Source organism: Xiphophorus hellerii, chromosome 7 (genome assembly GCF_003331165.1).
Source record: "Xiphophorus hellerii strain 12219 chromosome 7, Xiphophorus_hellerii-4.1, whole genome shotgun sequence".
In the NCBI taxonomy this organism is placed as follows: Eukaryota; Metazoa; Chordata; class Actinopteri; order Cyprinodontiformes; family Poeciliidae; genus Xiphophorus; species Xiphophorus hellerii.
The window spans coordinates 28225552-28249259 of NC_045678.1; the positions used below are offsets into that span (position 1 = coordinate 28225552).

Consider the following 23708-nt stretch of genomic DNA (forward strand, 5'->3'; position numbering starts at 1 on the left):
AGAAAAAAAAGAAAACTTTTGACTTTTGAATCTCAGAAATGTCTTTGTTTTTTTTTTCAGAAAAATTCCTGAGATTAATCTAAAAATTTCTGATATTTTCTTGCAAATGTTCATACTCAGAAATGTCCAAGCTTTTTCTTGAAAATTTCTAAGATTAATCTAAACATTTCTGAGTTTTTTGGAGGAACTCTACTCCTCTTAACTTCTTTTCCATCTACAGTGGGCCTAATACACTGTCGGGTAATCCATATATTGCAATCAGTTTTATTATTTTTATTATTAAATCCTTTTCAAACTTTCCACCCAGCAGATTTTATGACGTGATTTCAGGTCATAGTTATGAAAAAGACCAACTGTTTTTAAAAACCAGAACATCTGACTTGTGATTATGTTTCACTGAACTGCCCCCACTTAGAGACTCCACCTCACTTTTGGTTTAATTTCTGTTGAATTGAAATAAATGCTGATATGTCATGTGAGTCATCTGGAATAATACAAAAACCCTTCAAGATACAGTAATTTATCTGGAAATAATCAGGAAGGAGAAGAGTTGATACAAGACATGTTCTGCTTCCTTGTTGCAAAAAATTATAACTAACGTATTAATATACCATGTTTTTTCGACAGATGTGTAGCTAACGTAGCTAGCTCGATATGTGGCTATTAGCTTTCTGCTAGCTAGTTACGTAGCTAGCTAGCTAGCTCGCTAGCTCAATATGTAGCTATCTAGCTGAATAGATAGATATTATCTCCCAAGAAGAGCTGGAAAACATCGCAGGAAAGAGGAATGTCAACTTTTTATGATACAGTAAAAAAGATGTGCATTAAAACAAATCTCAAATTAACATGGTTTTGTGGTTTCACTACAAAAACACCATGTTACTATGTATTGTTGGTGTAGTTTCTATTGCAAATATCTTAATACACTTAAAATTAGACAAAACTAACTTACAAAAAACTTTTCAGCAACATATAGGAGCTTTTAAGTCAATCAATTCTTAATATTAATGAATAAGTTCAAGTTCCACTGGCAGATGGCTTCATATAATAAGATATTTTTTCCATGTTATAAGAAATTATCCCCCAGTGGAACTAATACTTTGTCATCAGTATTAAGGGATTATTGATTTAAAACAAGCTCCTATATCTTGTGGAAAAGTCACTTAAAAATCAATTGTCTCATTTCAAAAGTTCTAGAAATTACACCAAAAATACTAAGTAATATTTTGTTTTTGCAGAGTTAAAAGGTTTAGATTTTACATGGTAGGCCATTAGTAACACTTGTCAGAAAATGATCTAATCCCAGAACACTTTTCCTTTTGGTTTAGTTTCTGGTGAATGGATAACAGTCCACTGTGTTGTTGTCATCCAAGAGGGAAAGTCTACCTCATTCTGAAACATAAAACCTACGTCCAGATTGAGAAAGATTGCTTTTTTTAATCAAAAAATATCAGAAAACAAAAAGATCACACAGGAGGCACAGTGAAAACTTTTAACATTTTTATTTTGTTGTTTTCACCTTTAAAACAGGTGAAGTAGGTAAACATTTGCCTTTGTTCTGTGGCACTGGTCTGGTTTCATTTTGACCCAGCATAAACCAACTGGAAATGAAATATGAACAATGAAATGCTGCTGAAGGAAAACCAAAAATATAGACGGTAAAAACTATGAGCACCGATACCGTTAGGGTTGGATCAGATAACTGAACAAATCTGACAAACTGACTGCAGACAGTGTGAATGTGAAGAGAGCTTTACGATTAGAGGTGATTACAGTAGGTCTGAATTTAAAAACTGGAGACGATGTCACATCGACATTATTGGTACAGGGTTATGCGGAGTAATTAACAGTAGTCAGTGTGTTCCCTGTAGTAAATGTGTTCTTACTGAAGTAGTTTTGGAGAAAAATTGAGAAATTTTAAGACTACATTCACACAGCAGGTTTTGATGCTCAAATTAATGAAAATAATTTTTTTTGCCATTCGAACTACTAATTAAATGCGAATGCGACAAAAGTCAGACTTCTGTGTGACTCCAAAGCAACCCGCATGGATCTGCTGAAGAAGAACAACAGGTCCGTTTCTGATTCTACAATTCTGTTTGAGAACTGACAAATGGAATAATCATCCACACTGCAAAAACACAAAATCTTACCAAGTATTTATGTTTAGTTTATAGTGGAAACATCTTAGTATACTTAAAATAAGACAAAACTAACTTTGTAACTTTTCAGCAAAATATAGGAGCATGTTTTATAATAATGATTCCTTAATATTGATAAAAAGTACTAGTTCCATTGTTATAAGTTATAAAACATCTTGTTATAAGTGAAATAATCTGCCAGCAGAAATAGAACTGGGTTGCTAGGCGACAAGCTGGACTTGGCGGGGGTTGCTAGGTAACAATGCAGCGCCGGTTGATTGTGAAATATTCCGCCAGTGGAACAAGTACTTTTTCATCATTATTAATGAATTATTGACCTAAATCAAGCTCCTATTGCTGAAGAGTTACTTCTAAGTGAATGTTGTCTTATTTTAAGTGTATTAAGATATTTGCATTAGAAACTAAATAAAAATACTTGTTAATATTTTGTGTTTTTGCAGTGTGGGTGATTAGTCCATCTGCCGGTTCACACCGAGTTGTAGAATCAGAAATGGACCTGTTGTTTTAACGTACAGTCCTCCAGTTTGAGAAAACATTTCATTTATTTGTCAGATATCCAGAGAACTCTTCTTCCTCCTCCTCCTCCTCTTCTTCTTCCTCCTCCTCCTCCTCCTCCTTCTCCTCGTCCATCCAGCACTCTGTGCTGCTGCCATCTTGTCCCGACTCTGACGGACGCATCCCGTCGTCCCGTTCCCTTTCAGAGTCCATCTGCCTCAGAGGTTTCAGGGTGTAAGTCCTCAGGAAGTCCATGGAAGAGCTTCCAGAGTCCTGATCCTCCTCTACCTCGTCTTCCTCACAAGCATCCATCGAGGCGAGGGTGACGGAGAACAGGTTGACGTCTCCAGAGAACTCCAGAGTCTCTATTTTGATTTCCTCCAGCTGAGTTGTGGAGTCCTCCTGTCCAGATTGATCTTTTTCATGTATAAAAATAGTTTCTGCTTTGGCCTCATACTGGTTGGACTCCACCTTCATGAAGTCTCCCTTCATCACGTCATTGTTCCCACTGCTGTCAGCAGAACCGCTGCCGGTAGAAAGTTCTGCGTTTCTGTCCATGTACAGCTTCACTGCAGCCTCCTCATCGCTGTCTTCGTCCTCAGAGCTGGCGTCCCCGGCGGCAGACGGAGACGGAGACGTCGCCGGGCGGTTTCTGGTTTTTACCGTTTGGGGGATGATGGCGACCCGGTTGATGTCCGTGGTGCTCAGGGTTAGGACGTAGCTTTGCCTCAAGACGACCTGAGAAAGAGGAAATGAGAAGGCAGAAACAGGAACTGTAACTGAAAACAAACTGTGGTTAGAGAGCTGCAGGGGTCAGGAGTATGGTGGCAAATTAGGGCCAAAATAGATGGAAAAAGAAAAAAAATTCCACCAAAAAACTCGGAAAGTTTGAGAAAACTCAGAATTTTTCTAGAAAAAAAGGCTAAAAAGTAAAAAAACAAAATTGCTAAAATTTTGAGAACAAGCTCAGAAATTTATATAGAAAACTTGGAAAATTCTGAGTTTGAAAAGTGCAAAATTTGCTAGAAATATCCCAGAAATGTTAAGATTAATCTCACAAGTATTATAGAAACAAAAGAGACTTCAGAGTCTGAAAAGTCAAAAATTTGCTAAAACAATTAGAGAAAACATGGAAATTTCCAAGTGTGAAAAGTTGAAAATTTGCTAGAGAAAAAAATTCACATTAATCTCAGAAGTCTTCTTGAATTTTTTTTTTAATTTCTGTGTTTCAAAAGTTGACAATGTGTGACATTTGAAAACCAGAACATTTTTTCAAAAGTCAAAAAATGTTCAACTTCTGAGACCCAGAAATGTAATGTAAGAGTTTATGGGTGGAAACTTTTTTCTGTCTACAGTGGCCCTAATATGTAAATGTCATGCAGTAGCTCCCAAGGGAGGTATGAAACTAGGTAATGAGAAAAGTTATGGTTTTGTGTTTTTGCAGTGTAGGAATAAGGGTGACCCAGAATACTGACAGTAATCATTATCTCACCATGAGGGCTGCCGGCATTTCCTTTAGTTTGCACAGGAATCCGGTGTAGTAGAGGCAGAAGATTCCCGTCATCAGGCCAGTCAAGGAAACAATCAAAACGGCCGTGACAACGACTAAAACCAACAGTCCTGAAAACAATCATGGAATGACGAGGAATTCAGTCAGACTGGAAATGCTGGATGTACCTTCTGACATCACACTGGGATTTACTTTGTTTAAATGTTTACTTTTAAACTCAGAGGGCTGGAACTTACACAGCAAAAATACTAAATCTTATCACGCATTCTTCTAGTTTCTAGTTCAAATATCTTCAAATTCTTCAAATAAAACAAAACTAAATTATACGTAAATTTTCAGCAAGATAATCAATAATTGCTTTATATTGATGAAAATTTACAAGTTCCTTTGGCAGATTTATTTTATTGAAGGTGTACTAAGATATTTGCAGAAGAAACTAAACCAAAATTACTTGTTAAGATTTAGTGTTTTTGCAGTGTATTGTACTTTATTGAACAGAATCTGTTGTGGCGGTCCAGCTCACCATAATCTGGTTCTGGAATGCTGGTGAAGGTGCATGTCCACCCGGTCGGACGCGTGTTTTTGTTCGTTCGGCAGTTGGGAAGCACCTGTATGCAGTACTCCACATCTTTCTCCAGGTTGCTGAGGTTAAAGTTCCTACTTTGAGTTTCCAGCTTCTGAAAATAATTGAGACATAAATCCACATGTTTTTTCTGTGTCCATCGCAGCCGAGTCATGTTTTCTTCAAACATGATTATGAATCGGAGCAGCTGAAGAGATCCGTCCAGACTTCACCGAAAGGTTTGGGAGTGACTCATGTTTCCTGTTTTGCAAGCCTCATTTTTAGCCCAGACAGAGCAATTGGATTCCAATTAATTTGATACATAGTTCCCAGAAATCTGAACGGCGCCAACTTGGTAGGCAAGTGTGGTGCAAAGGATAGTGGACTCATGGCCACCAAGAAGAAAATATGTGGATGCTGTCGAGAGGAATACATATCTGCAAAATAGCTGATAAAGACTGAAACATGTGAGGCGACGTGAACGAGCTGCCTCCGATCTCCCACTATAAAATAGTTCACTATTTAATGATCACAAAGAGTGCGTACAACATGGAGGAGCTTCACGGCTTGAAATCCATGGATGCATATAATCAGTGTTTAAATGGATTTGTAAAGGACGTACAAACTCTTTAGGTGAATAATAAGGTTCTGATGACTGGCAACAAACCCATAAGCAACATGTCCGTCTTAGCTAGCAGATAAAAGCTACATTAGCTAAGCTAACTTTGCTGGTACAGTAAATGTCACTGATATTTATTGTAGTATTACACAGAGGTGAGTAGAGTGGTAAAAAAGTTGCAATGTACTTATATTTTTAGAAACAAGTTGAGAGCTAGTTTTAAGCTTGTAGCTTGTTTATTGTTGTCATAGCAACTCCATAGCAACTGCCTACCAAGATGGCTGTCAGCTGCAAAGTTCATTGGAGTGTGACGTAATATGAGAACTAGGTAAAAAGAAAATACTGCATGATCTTTAAAAGTCTGCTGGACTACAAACCACATCTTCACCGTACTTTGGTCAAGCTGAATAGTGTTCATCTCTGTGGAGTCAAATCATCAGCACAGTACATCAACCATTTAAAAGATGACCTGCATGCTTCCTTGAACAGGTTAGGATGGGGCTATGCACAACACCAAACATTTTCATTAGTTTTTTTTTTACACAAAATTCTTCTATGAAGTGAGATTTTATTCTGGTTGGTTCTGCCTAGTTTGAGCTTCTGTCAGAATGAGCTGTTTTCGGGCTTCCTGTCACTTTACATCTAAATAAGCTGCTGCTGGCCACACCCCCCAACTCAACGTTTACACTCGCATGAAAAAATGGCAACAAACAGATTCACTTCAATTCAAATCCAGCAGTAATTTAATGATCCCAGCAGCCATCATACAGCTATTACCACAGTAAAACCAGCTGACCAAATGTGCTGGAGCTCAGCTGGGGTTGCTTGGTGACGGGCGGATCTCTGCTGGGGTTGCTAGGTGACGGGCGGATCTCTGCTGGGGTTGCTAGGTGACGGGCGGATCTCTGCTGGGGTTGCTAGGTGACGGGCGGAACTCTGCTGGGGTTGCTAGGTGACGGGCGGATCTCTGCTGGGGTTGCTAGGTGACGGGCGGAACTCTGCTGGGGTTGCTAGGTGACGGGCGGATCTCTGCTGGGGTTGCTAGGTGACGGGCGGAACTCTGCTGGGGTTGCTAGGTGACGGGCGGATCTCTGCTGGGGTTGCTAGGTGATGGGCGGATCTCTGCTGGGGTTGCTAGGTGATGGGCGGATCTCTGCTGGGGTTGCTAGGTGACGGGCAGTGCCTGCTGATTTGTTAGTTACATTCCAAAGATTTTTAAAACGGGTCACCAAAAAACATCAACTTGTTGCCAAAAGCCAGTTGGGTGTTTTTTTTTTTTTTAATGAAGCACTTGGGCTGTTTTTAGAAGCAGTAGAAACCCAAATGGAAGTTCAAAAACTGTAAAAATTGTGATGCGTTTGAATTATACATCTCCATTAAATCTCTAAAGGTCACTGTGTTAGCAATGGCTTCCTCCACTTTATATCAAAATGGCTTCACATACAGCAAACTGCTAGATGATAATATTGTAGCTAGTAGAAATGTTTTCTGGATCATCTGAAGCATCTTTCAGTTTCAGTTTGGAAAACAACAGGATGAGACAACAGCCATCAGAAACTGAAATAGAGTTTCTTTTTCTAGGTATCGCTACTGTTTATGAATGACAGAGACTAGATTCTGATGCAGATTTTAGGTGAATCAGGTAAACAACATATGAACAGCATCCTCCTTTCCTACAAAGATAAAATATGTAGTTTAAAATGTTGGAAAGTATTTTAACTAATCTTTGAATGGAGTTTTAGCTGTAAAGTAAAGCTTCAGAACAACAGAAAATCCTGAGCAAAAGAGAAAGTAGAACAGAAATTGCTCACAGGAGGAAATCAGAGGAAATCTTTGCTGTGTATAAGAGAAATTTGATATAAGATATGTATTTTACCTGGATTTCTCCACCATTTCCTTTCCTCCACCGCACTTTGTAGCTGAAATCATAGTATATAGAGTGATCCTTTGTGTATGGATCTAAGTCAGGCATCGAAATGTTCCCCTGGATGCACGTCCCACATCTGGCCACCGAGAGCAGCGGAGGACCAATCACAGCTTTTCACACAAGAACGAAATAAAAGTTAGTTTTGTACAACACTCTATGAGGGCCACTGTAGACAGAACAGGAGGAGAAAATTTCCGCCAAAAAAAAAAATCTGAAATTTTTAGATTAATTTCGGGAATTTTCTTTAAAAGAAATTCAGAAAGTTCTGAGTTAAAAAGCCGAAACATTTCTAGAAAACAAAAAACACTGAAATTTCTGAGATTCTAAGGTTGAAAATTTGCTAGAATAGATTCAGAAATTTTGAGATTATTTAAAACTGAAGTTTATGAGTCTAAAAAATTGAGACATTGCTGGAAAAAACTCAAATTTTCTAGAGTAAAAACTTGGAAACTTCTGGTTTTGTGAAGTTGAAAATTGGCTAGACAAAACTCAGAAACAGAGATTAATCTCAGAAATGTTCTGAGAACTGCTCTGCCCCAACCAAACTCGCCAAACTTTTCTAGAAAAAACTTTGAAATGTCTGAGTTTGTAACGTCAAAGATTTTTCAGAAAAAAACTGAAATTAATGAGATTGAAAAGTTGAAACTTTGCTGGAAAAAACTCACATTTTCTAGAAAAAAAACTGTAAAGTTTAATATTGGCTAAATGAAACTCAGAGATTAATGACAGATTTCTTCTTTTTTAAACTTGGAAATGTCTGAGTTTCAAAAATCCCCAGCTTTTGAATTTGGAAATCTTTTGACCTTGTAAGGTAAAACAAATTCAACTTTCAACTAAAATTGACAGAGATTTACTCCTTTTTTCCATCAGCTCTGCTTCATTAAACATTTATGTACGAAGACTTTTCTCATATATTAAAACATAAAAGTCAAACGGAAACCGTTCCCTGTCGTTCAGCCGTCACTGATCAGTAGTGAAACAAATTTGGGCGACCAACAACCTGAGCAATCCTTACATCTTTTACATATTTTAGCATAGAGGAACATTAGGACCTTTATGAGGCTCAGAGTTCATGTTGACTTACTTTCCTTGATGGGCTGAAAGGTGATTGTAGAGTGAGGAGACTTTGTGTTGTTGTATGACGCCTCGACAACCAGTTCGTGCCTTTTGTGGGGTTCCAGTTTCAGCTTGAAGGATGTTGAATTTACTGGTTTTTGAGAAAGCGTCTTCAGCACTACGATACGAACTCCAACCCTTGGGGTTCATCACAAAGAAAACAGAAACTGTTAATTTCATGTCTGCGCAGCAAAAGAAACAGCTCAACAGATTCTCTCACACCAGTCGAGGGAGTTTAGCTTTTGACCTGCATTTCTTTCAGCCTGGTGCGATTATTTAACAACGTGAATTAATTTAAAACCAGGACTTGGTTGCACATGTTTTAGTGCTTTTAGGCGTTTCAGCTACCTGTGGTACCTTGGACCGCAGGACTTTACTGTCCCGATTTGGCCAGGTATCCAAGGAACAGCTTTTTATTTTGGGTTCTTCTATGGCTTTTCTCACTTGTGGCGTCCCTCAAGGCTCTATTCTTGGTCCACTGCTTCATAAACCTTACTACTTTTAGTATGTAGCACTAAAAGTAGTGGATATTCTGATCCACTTTTTTGCTGATAATATCCTGATCTACTTGCCAATTGAGAAAGATAATCACTCTTGAACTGTCTGAATTATATTAAAACTAGGAAGAAAAGGAAATGACAATCTTGACCCTTTGCTGTCAGGAATATGATTTATTTTAAATTATACAGACTGATGTGAAATCCAGTTTTTTTCCAGTTAAGAGAAATTAGCAGGATGACGTCATATCTTCCAACCAAAGATCTTGAGAAATTGATTCATGCCGTTAACTCTCGGTTGGATTCCTGTAATCCATCGTATGTTGGGTTAGATAAATCATCTCTGCGTCGCCTACACACCAACCAAGGTACTAAAAGAACCTGGTTCTGGCTTCCTCTTGGTTTAGGATTGACTTTAACATTTTATTGCTGATTTTAAGGCTTTACATCCCTGTGACATTAACATCCACACTCCAGTAAGAGCACCAACCAGTTTTTCTTCTTTGAGACTTTTAAACCTTTGCTTTGTATAATCACAGTTTATGGTGATCATAAATTTGCATTTTGTTTAGACTTTATTTTAAAATATGGATTTCAGTAGTTTTATGCAATATTTGAATCTTTGTGGTTCCTGTGTTGTTTTCGATCACTTTAATAAATGTTTTTATCTGAGGGAGAGAATTTGGGTCACATGTTTAAAATAAGATCCTCATGTGATGATTTACAGTTTGATTTGGAAACAGGGTGAAGTTTAGGGAACTGATTCTACTCTAAAGTCTAAACCAGCAAAACATCCAGATCAAATCATATTAGATTTTTATTTCAAATTCCAGTTATAGCTAGATACATTTTTTATTATGATAAAAAAATAATGATTTATTGTTATTTCAATAACTTCCAATGTTAAGAAAAACCCAAAACTATCACTAATGTTCAGATTGTTATGTTTTAATCTCTGTTCTTTATGTGGCTGATGCCAGAAATAAGTGTATTACAAATCAATGTTTTTAAGAGCAGTATTTGTATTTGTGAGGGTATAATTGCTGTGAAGCATAGGCCTACTAGATTAAACAATAAATCAAATAACTGCATGATGAGTTAAAATGATTTTCATAATTTCCAGTTGTACAACAATATGTGAAGATTTTTCTTCACATTTTGAAAAACACTGCAAATGTTTGACACCATGTATGAAGTAGTTAGTTTGCACTAGCTGCCAATTCCTTGCCTAAGCTGAGTGATTAATATTTTTGAAGTGCAGTTTTGGATGTTAAAACTGTTTTCCAGTTTTAAATATTCTCTAGAAATTAAAGATTTTTCATCTTTGAGTGTGTACTTGCATTAATATCCCTTTACTACTACTATTATTATTATAGTTGATAATTGTCTCAGAATGACAATATTAGTATTTATGTCGTATTTATTTTATTAGTAATTTATCCTAGCAAATGGTGACAGGCTAATGACACACACCTGCAACCATAAAGTTACCTAAAAAAGGAAACATTACATAATTCTTATCACTTTTTATCCTTATCACAATAATAATAATTACAGTTTTTACTTATTTCAGTTAACAAAAATGCCTTCTCAATTTCAGTTTTTGTTATTTCTAGGTAACTATGACACAAACTGTTAAATACAGAAAATGCCATTGTTATGGCGCCCCCTCTAGCGCAGCGCCCCTTTCCGTTGCATATAGAGCACACATATTTTTGGCGCCATGGCCACACAGATATTGAATTAAAATATGGCCAACTCCCAGCTCCATTTATTTCCTTGCAGGGCACGACAGTGTTAAATACATCTGTAATCAGTAAAATAATGCAGAAATTCATAGTTTTAGTGATCAGTTAGAGATGAAGAAGAACAAAAAAAAAAAACCGTTAAAAATGCCACATTCATCACGATTTCCATGTAAAAATGAATCACTTTGTACAGCTAGACGCGAAGCCTGAGAGGGCGAGGCGACCTGAAACCGAAACCCCATCCAGAGCAGCGGGGCTCTCTGCGGTGGCAGCAGCCCGGAGAGGCGCAGAGGGGATGGAAACAGCGCTCACTGCGGGAGGGACGCCTCGGAGGGAGTCAGAAACCAACCGCCATGTGTCACATGTTCCATCAAAGAGGCTCCAGTCAACCGCGAGTTTACAGACGCGCTGCGCTCTGAGTGAAAACGTGACCGGATTAAAAGGTCGCGGCCGGCGTGGAGGGCACCGAGGCAGAAAAACTCACAGGAACAGGCGCGATCGGTTACTTTTCTGACGTGAAGGCAGAAAGTGGTCACGTCATTATAGCTCAGTTTAATTTGTTGTAACGTTTTGATTGTCTACGTTTTAAGAGAGTGTTTTCTAGCTTTTATTAGTTATAGACGCCTACGTGGCATGTTATTGTTTACGTTCGGAAATTTCGCGCATGCGCACAATGACGCAGTTTGCTGCGGTAGAATAATTCCGTTAAAATGAAACCCGGAGATTTCGTATTATTAATTTAGTGCAACAGCAATGGGGGGAAAATCTCTCACGAACAACTTAAAACCACTCATATTAATATTTTTCTCCATAACTAGCTGACCTAGTTATGCTAGGTCAGCTAGCAGTTATGCTAGCAGCTAGCTAGCTAGGGACACCTAGCTAAAGTATTGAGTGTCCCTCACTATTGTTTTTATTAAAACTTTTCTCTGACCTATGAAATGTGCTGCCTTTGGGCCTTATTATCCTGTTGCATTGCATTGGAAATATTAGTTTAATTATGCTAGTTTTAATGATGTTTAAATTTAGCGCATTGTTAAAATATTAAATTGATCATGATTGTTTTGAGTAGGCTTCAATTTAGGTTAGATTCAGACTCATGATTTAATCAATATAAAATTTAATCAGTCGAACAGTTTTAGATATAATGATCACAGTTTGACTAAAATTAGTCTATGCTGCAGAGTTTTTTTTATATTAGATCACATTCTTAAGAAGAATAAGTCATATATTCCTTTGAAAAAATTTCTTAGTTCATTACAACCAAAGAAGTAGAAAACTAATCAGAAAATATTGAGTGTAACAGACGTTTTAGTAATGAAGCTGCTCATGTCTGTTTTATACGAGTTTGAAGATGTTATATGAAACGTGTGCTAATTTTTGCAATCAAAATCTGCTGTTTGATGCCTGGGGTCAGAGAGGTCAGGAGAGCTCTGTGCGGTTCAGGAACCAGTTTGAGGCAGTTTGAAAGGATGAAAAACACGGATAGCTGATAAACTTCGGTCCTACTATCTTTGAACAAAATGTTTCTCTATGAAATGAACACATCTATTGTACATAGCCTTGGAAAGTACGCATGAAGATAGCTTGGACAGTGGACAGATTCATCCTTTGGCCTTGGTACCACCTGCATGGTCTCTGGTGTGCAACAGCATCACGTCATTACAGGCTGTTTGAGTCCACCTCTAAACGGTACATTAGAAAGCCTCAGAAAGTAAAAACACACCTTGATATAAAAGTAATTGAGCTAAAACAGCTGGTCAGATCGCTGGGTGGAAATGTTTTTCCTGTCCACAGCAGCACTTTCCGAAGACGCATCTATATTACATCTTTTTCTCAGGTAATTGATGTTGTTTCCTTTCTGGCTTTGGTGTCTGATGACCATGTTGGGCTGTTGGTGTGATTTTATCCATTTGATTGTTTGAATAAACTCTGGTTGATTGTGAAGTTGAACAGTGTTTTTGTGGTTTCACTTTTACGCACGACATTAACAGACCTGGGGAGACGAGATAACAACGAGCAACGAGTACAAAAATATCTCGTTCTCTACAGTTGATAAGTTGTAGCAAAGCAGTGTGTCCCTTTTTCTTTTATATCATACATTTAATATCTTGAACTTTAAAATATTAGCTTAGCTGGAGGGCGCGACGTCACATTGCAACAAGTAATAGCTTCAGTTTTCTCTGTACTTTGGTTAATTTTTAGATACGGAATTCAAAAAGGTCGAAGTATTTTATTGTGATAATGTATTGGGTAATGAATACTCAAAAGAAGATACCATTTTCAAAAAAATGTATTCAATTATTGTTGAAACTGGCGTTTATCCCAACTTTTGCCACCGCCATTTTGTAGGCTAGCAGGTGGAGAATGCAGAACCGTAATTTACCGACAGCTGGCGTAAACTGCTTGTGTGGGAAAAAACAAATCTCAGTTTGAAAGACTAACAAATAAATTCATAACACATAAACAAAAGACATTACATCTATAATTTCAGTATATTTTAGTCGCATAAACGCACAATACCAGTTACTTAGAGTTTTTCCCCCCTTAATTATCAGATGATGCTTTTATTTCAATTTCTGTTATTTTGTTAGTTTTATGCAACTATAATAACCTTGGTGCAAACAAATAGCTGTTAAACACAGAAAATGCCAACTACTGGAATTAATTTTTCTACCATTGTTATGGCGCCCCCTATCACGGCACTCCTACAGAGAAATACACACAAAAACATCCATTTTATTCTGCAGAATACTGCAGAATATTGTTTATGCTCTAAAACAAATGACCCAAATATTGGGAAATGTGTCAGATGTGGTCATCCTGGAAACCTGAGAATTTTACTGTTAACCACAATCTCAAATACGGCAGCTTTAAATTAAGCAGAAAACATCTGCTCACGTCTCACTTCTTCATTCCCTTCAAAATAGAGGAACAAAATGTCCTGAAGGTTTAATTTAAAACAACGTGTGGAAACTGCATGTCTCAACGTTACTTTGCCTGATAAAGATCGGTGTTCAAACGCGGTGTAAACAGATTTGTGGTGCTGATCGTATCAGATAAAGCAACAGAGGTTAAAACCAGATCTAACAGCCAAGTGACAGAAAACTGACTCACTGCAGCTTGTACCAGTGAAAATTAGAGTTTTTAAAGGAAATTAAAAGGTAAACCAATTAAAGGGACAGCTGAAGTTATGTTACACTAATCATAATAATATAGGAACATATTCCCAGCTGTTGCATGTGTTTAAAGGCTGCACACAAAGCAACAAGCATAGAGGAGGACCACGACTGAATGCCAGTAGAAGACGGGCTTCTGGGTCCAAATGGACGAGAAAACATGCAGCAGAGCATTCTGGGATTTGTAGTGGTTGTGGTGCATGAGCTGTAGATTAGCAATAAAATAAAATAAAAAAATCTGCAGATTGTGCCAATTTTTTAACCGATTAGTTGTCAGAATAAATTGACAGATTAATCAACACCTAATATTTAGCTTCAGCTTCATTTGAACTTTTAAAATAGGCAACAAATTTCAGCTGTTTGTGTTTTTCTGTGGTTGTCGTCCTTAATCCCCACCAATACCGGGTTCAGTGTAGACATGAAAATGTTTGGGCGTGCCGTGGTGGCGTAGCGGTTAGCGCGACCCATATTTGGAGGCCTTGAGTCCTCGACGCGGCCGTCGCGGGTTCGACTCCCGGACCCGGCGACATTTGCAGCATGTCTTCCCCCCTCTCCTTCCCCATTCCTGTCAGCCTACTTTTGTAAAAAGGGACACTAGAGCCCACAAAAAGACCCCCTGGAAGGGTTAAAAAAAAAGAAAAAAGAAATGAAAATGTTTGTTCGGCTAAATTTTCTGCACTTTTAGACCATGAAGGACAAAATAAAAGGACACAAACCCAGAGAGCCTTCAGCTTCTTTAAGGAAATCCGGTAAGGATGCAATGAACAGAGACGGAAGGACATGCAAACACAACATGTAAATAATGAGAGATGAATGTACATCTTTGTTTTTTATTTAAAGTGTGCCATAGAAGGACTGAAGGCAGAAAAAGCACGAATCAGCAACTTTCAACAGCACATAAACAGCTCCCAAAGTGCTGCCGTTTATAGCTATAAATATATTAAAAATGTGAAAATATTAGGAAAACTTTATCAAAATAAGAATAAACTTACACATATTTAACAGTTTTATCATTTTAAAAACCTTTCAGAAGGTTAGGATAGGTCTATGGTCTATACAAAACATGTTGATTACAATTTTTTGCACAAAATCGTTCTTAGATAATAAGATTTTAGCTGTTTTAGGGAATCTTGTCACTTTAAAACCAAATAAGCCGCTGTTGGCCACGACCCCCAAGTCAGCGTTTACATTTGGACTAGAAAATATCTGCAAGCAGATCCACAATTATACTGCCACGCATCTTTGAAAAGCAGAAGTAGAGCCTCCCACACAGCCAACAAGAATGCAGCAAGTGGTTTCTGGTTGGTGAGTCAACAACAAAACACTTTTCTTTTCCAGAAGCCATTGTACAGCGGTAATAAAACCAGCTAACCAAACGTGCTGGAGCTTCTCTTGGGTTACTAGGTAACGAGCTAGGTTTCACTGTGGTTGCTGGGTAACGGGCTAGGCTTCACTGTGGTTGCTGGGTAACGGGCTAGGCTTCACTGTGGTTACTAGGTAACGGCCAGTGCCTGCTGATTTGTGATGTTACATTCCAGAGAGTTTTGAAACGGCTCACTTTCCAGACACCAAAGAACATGAACTTATTGACAACAAAAAGTCTTAGTGTTTTTTTTTTTTTAATGCTTGGGCTGTTTTTAGAAACAGTATAAATGGAAGTATGAAAGTATGCAGAATATAAATGTTGAATTATATATTCCCTTTAAATCTCTAAAAGAGAAGCAGATGTTCCCAGAATCAACGGTTTCCTTCACATGCAGCAAACTGCTTGATGCTAATATTGCGGCTAAAAGAACAGTTAATGGATCATGAAGGACTTTAAGCTTTAAGAGCTGCTGCATAAAGTATCAGAATCAACATTATTGGCCACGTTTGTGCAAACTAACAAGGAATTTGACTTCAGTGCCACTTTCTCTCAATGTACAGATGTTTTTAAGATAAATATCTAAAAATTCATGGGATAACATTTTTCTATTTTCGTAAAAATATTTGAATGTACAGCATTTCTTACAAAAGATTACGACCAGATTGAATTAGTGCAAATATGGGAGGTAAAACCAGCTGACCAAACGTGTTGGTGCTCCTTCTTGGGTTGCTAGGCAACGGGCTGGGCACAGCTGGGAATAATGAAGGAATGCGAAGTTGGTTTTACGGTTAAGAAGGGATATAAAGTCCCAAACCACTTCCTTAAATGAAGTGCTCAATGTTTCCTTACAGGAATAACCTGCAACATTATTATTATTGTTTTTATTTTAACCACAACAGCGTCAGTAAAGCCGAAGAGGCAGGGGATTAATTTTGTGGGCAACTCTGGCACAAGGTGCGACTCGAAGTGTCTGAGCTGGTTCTTCTTCATTTCACAGGAGCTCAGACGTCTGCGAGGTTTCTCACAGAAAGAGGAAATCTGTTGCTTTTGTGAAAAAGCAGCAGACAGCAGTGGAAACTCCCTCAGAAACACCAGGGGAGTTTAGAACAATGAAGAAAAACAGCAAAAAAACAAGCTTTAACTTGACGCTCGGTTCTGTTTCTGTGGAACTACGATGCGTTTAACTTCGAGGTTGGTGAAATGTCACTCAGCTTTTTAGTTGATGCTCTGAGAGGAAATATGTCAGCACTGAGACGTTTCCTGTAGCAGAGAAGAAATGCTGGGGAAGAAACAAACTTCCATCTGTGGCGGTCAGTTTTATTTTAACGAGACGGAAAATATAATTAAACACACAAATCCTGTAATTTCCTGCAGTTTAGCAAAATAAACTCCCCAAGGCAGACCATGCAACTTTGCAAAACCTGACCGAGGAATATTTCAATTAACAGCCATAAAAATGAAAAACGTTGGTCTGAACTTTGCAAAAACGGATTTTAATGACACATTTTCTCCTTTCCTTCAACGTGAGATCACTTTACGACATGCAGCCGGTGTGAATTTTAAAATATTTTATAATATTCTGAATTCATAGTAATTTAAAAAGTGGACTCTTATTATTAAATCTTATTTTTAAACAAAGTCCAGTGTTTTCCAGCTGGAAAACACTTATTATTATTTCCTCAAAGACCAACAGTTTTAACCATCTGTTAGACGGATCCAATTTATTCACATTACCTCCAAGTTTTCCCTAAGAACGGATCAATATCTAAGAACAGATGCAGCAACAAACCATGACAGAACCTCTACCGTGTTCAAGTTACATAAACAGAACTGGGTTGCAACTAATGAGTATTTTAGTAACTGATTAATCGATTAGTCTGATGATTAATCGGATAAAGAAATGGCAAATTCTTAAAAGTTTTCATACAATATTAGAGATGCATTAAAAATAAACAAACAATTCAATTCCTTTTTCAATTAAGAAAATAAACATTTTATTGCCTAAAATGCAGTAACACAGCATTCCTTTTTAAAAATTTGAACTGGGTGAAGCTAAAACATATTTATACAGGAAGACTTTTCTTTATATATTAAATGGAAAATGTATGTATCTTTGTGCAGTTTTTGCTTAATTAAACTCTGAACATGTTGGGATTTTTCAGTAAATATCTTGTTTTTAATCGGAATATTTCAGTTAATGATTAATCGATTACTAAATTAGTTGACGATTATTTCAATATATGATTAATCCCGATTTATCGTTTCAGTCATAAAACAGAATTTTTGTTTTTTAATTCTGAAATTTCTTTCTCCTGCGGAGAGGATTCGGGCTACTGGAAAAAAAAAACTGAATTATTACCTTATTCTAAGAATTCTGACGTTTTTCCCTCAGAATCGTAACTTTTTAAGTAAAATTCTGACTTTTTGCAGAATTCAAACCTTTTCCCCCTCAGTATTCTGACGTTTGGTAGAATATGACCTTTTATTGCAGAATTTTGACTTTTGTTCCTCAGAATTCTGAATTTTTTTTTGTAGATTTCTAACTTTTTCAGATTTTTTTTTCACAAAATTCGGACTTTTTTCCTCAATATTCTGAATTTTCATAGAATTTGACTTTTTTCCACAGAATTCTGACTTTTGTTCTTCATAATTTTGACTTTGTTTTAAATAAAATTCTGACTTCTTTTGCAGAATTTGAACTGTTGTTCACAGAATTATGACTTTTTTTTCAGAATTCTGTTTTTTTTTTTTCAGTATTCTGACTTTTTTCCTCAGAATTTTGACTTTAATCTTCTGAGATCAAAAATCTGAATTCCTTTTTGTCAGCGGCTCGAATTGTCTTCCATATTTTCTGCATTCTTGTTTTCAAAACGGAACGGTACTCCGGTATGTTTTGGATACATTTGTTGCTGCTAAAGTAAATGGGAGCAAACCAGTTTTAGATGTTGGGGAGGAAATGACACTTCAAAAAGACACTTCCAGGAATTACAGGAAAATCTGGTGATGAGGAAATTGGGGTGAATTACCTCCGATAGATCCAGAACTGCGTCCCTGGAGGGCTGCCGGGTCCCGGATCCCAGTGCAGGATATGCTGGAAGTTCAGAGACTCCATCCTGAGGTTGACTGGTTCCGGAAGGGACGCAACAGCTGCAGAGAACCGGCGGAAACGCACCTGAGTAAAGGTAACAAGAGCAGCAATTCCACCTGGATGACGCGCTTTCCTCACCTGAATGGAGCAGAAGAATCAGGAAGATGAAAGGAAATGCGTTCATTCTTCAGGGATCCGACTCCGACGAGATCCGGTCAACAGAAAAAAGTTCGCAACTGAAGCCGACAGCTGATTCACAACCACATCCTGAGGATTAAAACGGTCCGAAAGTTCGCAGAGACCTTAACACGTCCTCATGTTTATTGGAGAACCACTTCCCAGTTAAAAACAGAACCAAGATCCAAATATCCGCTTAAAGTGGGAACTACCCACGGGAGGTCACGTGTTCCCACGGGTCGAGTCATTAAAGCTCAGAAAGAAAAACGAAATCTTGGTTCAATAACAACAGGAGCCGCTCCTGACTGACGACAACATGAGCTGTCCAATGCCATTTACACGCCTGCTTCCGGCCACGCCTTCAAAATAAAAGCTTGTTTCAGATGTGAAAGGTTACATCAGCCTTCAGAATAAAAGTCTGATTATTCTGAGTTTGAGAAGTTGAAAATTTACAAACATACAAAAATATTCAAAAATATATTGATCTATCTCACAACCTTTTGACAAAATTATGTTTGAAAACTTGATTTTGTTTTACTTTTGCAACTTTCAAAGTTTTTACTGGATTTTTTTTAGATTAGTTTTAAAGTTTTAGAGATTTTACTAGAAAATTCTGAGACTGATCTCAAAATTTCTGAGATTTTTTTTCGAGCAAATCTTCGACTTTTCAAACTCAGAAATTTCCTTTAATTTTCTAGAAAATTTCTGAGATTAATCTAAACATTTGTGTTTTTTTGTGGAAATGTACTTTACAAAAAAAAAGAAAGAAAATATCTAAAGCAGCCCTAATACACTGTCATATAAATGTGATGTTTTTGCTTCTAAAGGCAATATAAGGGCCGAATAAAGATTTTTTTTAAATTAGGAGACTAAAGTCATGACAAAGTCATATCAGCAGGTTAAAGTCGTAAAATTACAAGTAAAAAGTTTTTTTAATACAAGTTTAGCTTTGATAAAATTAGCCAGAGCTGATATTTTGTCTTCAAAATAGACACTGTCGCTCACAATCATTTAAAAGTTTGAAACGATTCAACGTTATTACCTCCAGTTGACCATAATTTGATGCTGACGTGTTAAAAATATTCATTATTTCTTTACTTTAAAAACCGAATATGAAGCATAACTCTACAAGCTGCTCAACGTTTCTCATTTTACTATTTTAATTTAAAAAAATTAAAATTCTTCTTTCTGTTAGTATACAACCTTATGCTGGTAATTTTATGACTTTGTTCCCCTAATTTTATCACACTACATCATATGTGTACAAACTTAAGGCCCGCGGGCCAAATCCGGTCCGCCAAAGCTATTTCAGGGCCACAGAAATATAACTTCAAGATGATGGTTATTTGCTTAAATATTATTTTATCAGTCAAATCAAATCTGTTTTTATTTGGATAGTGCTAAATTCCAAGATAAATAATAATATTTAGTTATTAAAAGGTTGAATGTTTTTTTTAACACTGCATTCAATCTGCAGTATTATCTATAATCTTGATTCAGCTAAAGCAGAAAATAATGACTAAAATACAACTTTGATTCTTTAATTTAGCTTTATGATTAATGTATTTTATCTCACAGGTAATTTTTAGATACTTTATTCCAAAGGTTTTGCAGATTTATGGCCATAAGCAGGTTTGGTATAACAGGTTTGACTCTTTGGCTCATAAAGTTTAATGACTCGTCACATAAAGTGTTAAATATTAACCAACGCCATAAACTTTATCATTCACAGCGAATAATTCAAATAATCCTACATAAGATATGAACTGAAAACGCAAAGCATAAAATCCAAACACAAAACAGGAATAATTAAAACGGAAAATAGAAATGCCGTGATGATCATTTTATCGTTATAACTGCTCCTTAAGAATCTGTTTTGGTTTAAATTCAGTTTTATTTCTGCAGGTTTTATATTAATCCACCTTGTGAGCGTCCAAAGTCTTTTGTCATGTGGGCAAAAATGTCAACATATAACTTTAAAAAATAAACTGTAATCATTAAAGTTTGCTCTGTACATTTTACTTACCTGTTCAACAATAAACTAAGAATGCAAAACTTTACGTAGCCAGATGCTTTGCAGGAAAGAAATGTGAAAATTATTTTAGACCCAAAACTTAGAAATGGTTTTCCATGTTTGCTTTTTGAAATGAAATGCAAACTGATTGCAAATTGTTATGATTTTTCATCAACAATAACAACATATGTGTGACTCTCGTTGAAAAAACTTGCTTTGTTTATTAAAAGTCAATTAAATTCATTTAAAAAAAATATAATTACTGGGATGATGTTTTTAGTGTTTTTTCTATGGACATATTTAAATGTAAAATATTGGTTACAAAAAAAAACATTTTTTATTAAAAGGAGATTTTAATTTGTCTGTAATAATTTTTCATATTATGAAATTATTTAAATAAGAAAAAAAAATTAAATACATGCAAATATTTGTAACATGTAATAAAAGTTCAGAAAACAACAAACACAAAATGAAAGTGAATATTTATTTATTTTTTGTTATTTTAACATGTGATTGAACGATTTTATTTTTGTTCTTTCCTTTTGAGGAAACCAGAGATTAAGATTATGTTTCTTCATTGTAACCTGTTTGCTGCCCCCTGGTGGCGCCAGCCGTCCACTGCAGCCTGGAATAATAAGGATTTCCTTTTTTTAATGCTGGTGCGCCCCCTGCTGTTCAATGACGGGAGTAAAGCGTTTGTTTCCCAAGATTGAAAGTTTTTTTAATTCTTAGAAAAAGAGTAATGTTTGAACTTTATTAAAAAATCTAGAATCAAAACATCTTTTCAGTTTATTTTGGTTTTAATTAACAGTACTGCTTTCCAGAGTTTTTTGTTTTTTAGTATTTTGCAACTTCCTGATGTTGAGAATCATGAAGCCTCCTCTGTACAGAGGCCACAACTTACTAACACAGAAATAAATTGACTTATTTAGAAGTTAAATCTTTTTTTAATAGATTCATGTTTTACTTGATCAAATCTAAAAAGTAAAATATTTTAGGTTGACATTTAAATAAAGACATGATTAGCAAATGTTTCATTTACAAGAAGAATGTATGATTAATTCATAGCTAAAGCATGTTACGAAGAAAAAAGATGAGTAAATATCTGCAAAAAAACAAACAAAACAAAAACAAAGACGTTTCTGAGCTCCAAAAATCAAAACTTTGCGAGAAAAAATTCAGAAATGTTGAGATTAATTTCAGAAAATGTAAAAGATTTTGGAAATTTTCTGAATTTCATAAGTAAAAAAAAAATAATAATAAAAAAATCAAAATTTCTGACTTATTTCCTTCCAATTTTTGACTTTTAGAGCTCAGAACTTTCCTGAATTTTTCTAGAAAATTTCTTATATTAATCTCAGAATATTTTAGTTTTTTGGCAGAAATTTATAAGTGTCTTTCCATTTCCTTGACCTACGCCGTTTCCATGGCAACACGTGCAGGCATAATAATCAGTTATAAAAGGAAGACAATCTGTTTTATTTGCTAAATAAATAAATAAAACATTTCTTACCAGCAAAGTGACATTGTTCCTTTTTACTTTAACTATAACGAAGCTCTACCGTTTGTTTTATGTAAACGTCACTAAATCAAACATGTACCCAACATGTTAAAACTGACCATTTATAGTTTATTTATGATAATTCCTCCACGTTCTCGTCCTTTTTTTTATGATGGAGACCAATAAATAGTAGCTTTTTTCCACCCACCTCTTTGTTCCAAACTGACTCCGTTAACAACAGCTCAGAAACTTGACTTTGTTTAAAAACAACCTAGAAATCTCCGTCTTGTTGTGTTAAGTGTTCTGGATTTCCTCCACTGCGGCGGACAGGAAGTTGGCTGACGTACAGCCTTTATGCAGACGGAGGGGAATAATGACAGCTGTGAGCTGCAGATGGATTCGTTTAACGTGAAACGGGAAGTAAATCTTTCTGAAGGGAGAAGGTAAAAACCCAGAAGAAAACAGGAAGTTTTAAACGGGACCTTCTATTCAAAATTCACATCTTGCACATTTTTGTACTTAAATTTAAGTTCCTGCGTCTAAAAACCGACCAACCCGTTTTTTGGAAGGCAATAACTTAATGATTTTTGGTGACTGAAAATGAGGCGTTTCAAATTAAGGAGCGCCGCGCCGTTACCTAGCAACCCAGGAAGAGTTCTAACGTCACCTAGCAACCAAAGCGAACCATTTAGTCAACTGGTTTCATCGCTTTATGCGCTCAAAATGGCTGCTGGAAAGGCGAAGTGTTTAGTTTTTGACTTACCATCAAGAAGCTACTTGATGTATTCTTGTTTGCAGCCATTTTCAGGTGCGAGCTGAGTTGGGGGCGTGGCCAGTGGCAGCAGGTAAATTTGGATTCAAAGTGACAAGAGGCCTCAAAACAAATAGGCAAAAAATTATCAGATTGAAATTTAATAATCTAAGAATGATTCTGTTAAAAAAAGAAGAAAAGTAATGAACATGTTTTGGAAACAATAAAACCTTCTAAAAAGTAAATAGTTTCTTTTTATAAATAAATAAATTAAAAACAACAACAACAACAACAACAACAACAACAATAATAATAATAATAATAATAATAATAATAATAATAATAATAATTTATTGACAGAAACTTTTTCAAATCAAATTTACTTGCGTAGCACATTTAAGAACAATTGCCTTTGGCATTTTTAAACAAATGTTACAAAATTCTTTATATTAGAACATTTAAATTAAAACATCATAAATGACACAAGAATCACAAAATAGACACCAAAACAATTAAAACACATAACAATGTAAGACAAAGTTAAATTACAAAAACAAAAGAAATTAAAATATTCAAAGATTTTTTTTTATTAAAGTTAATTTTAGTTAATAATTTAAATGAAGAACAAGGAATAAACTAAACTAACATTTGGTAAAAATCAGTTTTTCCATTTAATGCCACCAGTTCACACTTCTGCCTCTGGGTGGCGCTACAAAACAGCACAAATCATTACCTCCTCTGTTAAACTGTAGGTCCTTAAAATGCAAATTATTATTACTTTTCTTCGTGAATTTATAGCAACTTTTCATCAGTGTGGAGTTTCATTGGAACATTTTGCCTCTGTGATGTTAATTTTAACCATTTCCCGCCATTTTTAGCCGAGTTTGATTTTAAATCTGCTTTCAGAGTTTTGTAGTAGAGAAAGAAAAAGAGTCATTAATTTAATCACACATTAATATATCTGGTTCCTGTTCTGCAAACTTTCAGCCCCATTTC

At 36.0% G+C, this 23708-nt stretch overlaps 1 protein-coding gene across 1 annotated transcript; it reads right to left on the reverse strand.

The window, feature by feature from the left end:
• Positions 1 to 1483: 1483 nt before the first annotated feature.
• LOC116723313 (interferon alpha/beta receptor 2-like) lies at positions 1484 to 18894 on the reverse strand. The gene is made up of 7 exons (XM_032568115.1): positions 18408 to 18894; positions 18208 to 18328; positions 8360 to 8529; positions 7225 to 7385; positions 4691 to 4844; positions 4150 to 4277; positions 1484 to 3395 (listed from the first exon to the last, which is right to left on the reverse strand). Exons 1-7 carry the CDS (start codon positions 18451 to 18453, stop codon positions 2700 to 2702), a joined length of 1476 nt encoding a protein of 491 aa, XP_032424006.1. The 5' UTR covers positions 18454 to 18894; the 3' UTR covers positions 1484 to 2699.
• Between the last annotated feature and the right edge of the window lie 4814 nt (positions 18895 to 23708).

Coding starts and splice junctions, on each gene's coding strand:
- LOC116723313 (XM_032568115.1), bottom strand. CDS start 18,453: ATGAACGCATTTCCTTTCATCTTCCTGATTCTTCTGCTCCATTCAG. Junction 7,386..8,359: donor CTTTCAGCCCATCAAGGAAA/GTAAGTCAACAT, acceptor TTGTGTGAAAAG/CTGTGATTGGTCCTCCGCTG. Junction 4,845..7,224: donor GAAATGGTGGAGAAATCCAG/GTAAAATACATA, acceptor AATTATTTTCAG/AAGCTGGAAACTCAAAGTAG.